General features: G+C 48.4%; 1 protein-coding gene across 3 annotated transcripts in view; it reads right to left on the bottom strand.

Moving 5' to 3' along the window:
• Positions 1-285: 285 nt before the first annotated feature.
• Positions 286-1,383, bottom strand: part of LOC101568536 (conserved oligomeric Golgi complex subunit 1-like) — a 6,181-nt gene continuing 5,083 nt past the window's right edge. Inside the window, exons 2-4 of one of the 3 annotated variants that reach the window (XM_023713998.1) lie at positions 744-965; positions 433-590; positions 286-338 (exon numbers count right to left, since the gene is read on the bottom strand). In XM_023713998.1, the coding sequence (XP_023569766.1) occupies positions 960-965 (6 nt within the window). In that variant the 3' untranslated portion in view covers positions 286-338; positions 433-590; positions 744-959. Of the gene's footprint in view, positions 339-432; positions 966-1,383 lie in introns of all 3 variants that reach the window. The other 2 variants (XM_023713997.1, XM_023713996.1) reach the window with 2 other exon arrangements.

The raw sequence follows: 1,383 nt of genomic DNA, 5'->3' as shown, positions 1-1,383 counted from the left end.
GGAATAAGCACTTCCCTGATAAGCGCAAGGGCCTGAGTTCAATCGCAAAAACGAAACAAAACAAAAGAAAACAAAAACAAAAACAAAAACAAAAAAAAGGAGAAAAAAAAATAAAAATAAAGACAAATAGTTTTATACATAATTAAAAAATAAAAGTGCTCACCAGTAGGATACTAGCTTGCATTGGTCTCCAGAGTAGAGAAGAGCAGCCCGCATGGCAGAGATGGATCTGGCAGCGGCCCTTCCGGTAAAGTGTAGAAAAGGGCACGTGCTTGGCCCAAGGTGGTGGCCAGCAGTCAGTTCCACTAATGGGCAAAACTGGGCCTCGATGCCAGAGCCTGTGAGAATGCAAACAATTTCCATTAAGAAAGCTCCCTCTGCTCCATCCTACGCTTTATAGAGGATCACATTTTGGAAAGAAGCCATACCCACCATGGTTCAGCTGGTTGAGAAGCGTCTAAACGGCTGTTTTCCTGGCCATCAGGAAGTCTGTGCGGGCTTGGTGTGGGGACTCTCTTCTGAAAGCATCAGGCAGCAGACGGCCTCTGCCACTGCTTGGTCAGACAACGTGGCTTTTGTGCAGAATTCTGCTTTCGTGCAGGATGGTTGACCCAGAAAGAGGACAACAAAGGTCAACAGGGAATTTTTAACATCTTGGGTGAAGAGCCTGGGTACATCACGAAGAGTCCACAGAAGGGCAGCCTGGCCACCACCAGAGCTTTCGGTGTGTGGCATCTACTTACCCGAAGTGGCTGGCTGCTGCCACCTGCTGGACCAGCACAGGAAATCGGGAGAGAACCGAGAGAATCCAGCTGGAGCAAGCTGTGAAGAGGGCAGCAGAGCAGGTAGGGCAGCCTGGCACGGAGACCTGGGGCTTCCGTCGAGCTCCAGATCATTTCAGGAATCTCTAATAGCAGTTCGATCTCGGCAGTCCTACTGTAGATCTCCAGGATCTGTTGCTACTGCTGCAGGGGAGGGTGTAAGGAAGACCAAGTGAAAGCAAGGTAAAAGCAAGGTCCCTTTCAGAGGCTCAGGGACAGGATGGGGCATTTTAGGATTTAAAGCTTTCATAAACCCATTCAATGCAGCTTTGCAAGATGTTTAAGGCTCATGTCATCTTTCAGAACCTTCACACTGAGGTACATCTTGCCCTTTTTATTTTTTCTATTTTGAGACATGACGTTGCTGTCAGTGCCTCAGTTGCTCAGGCTGTGGTCACTGTGCTTCAGCCTTGCAGTGTACCAGAATGTGTGGACCACCACCTCCAGGTACAGGTCACTCTCCTGATGACCCCATCCTTTTGAAGTCTTGATGGCAGCGAGCACTGTGGGCTACACCACCTTGTAAGAATCCTTTTTCTGGTGTTCAATCTTACTACTCTTT

This window comes from Octodon degus, unplaced genomic scaffold (assembly GCF_000260255.1).
Source record: "Octodon degus isolate 3935 unplaced genomic scaffold, OctDeg1.0 scaffold00033, whole genome shotgun sequence".
Classification (NCBI taxonomy): Eukaryota; Metazoa; Chordata; class Mammalia; order Rodentia; family Octodontidae; genus Octodon; species Octodon degus.
Note: the sequence above shows the minus strand (reverse complement) of the source record. Positions and strands in the feature narration are given on the sequence as shown.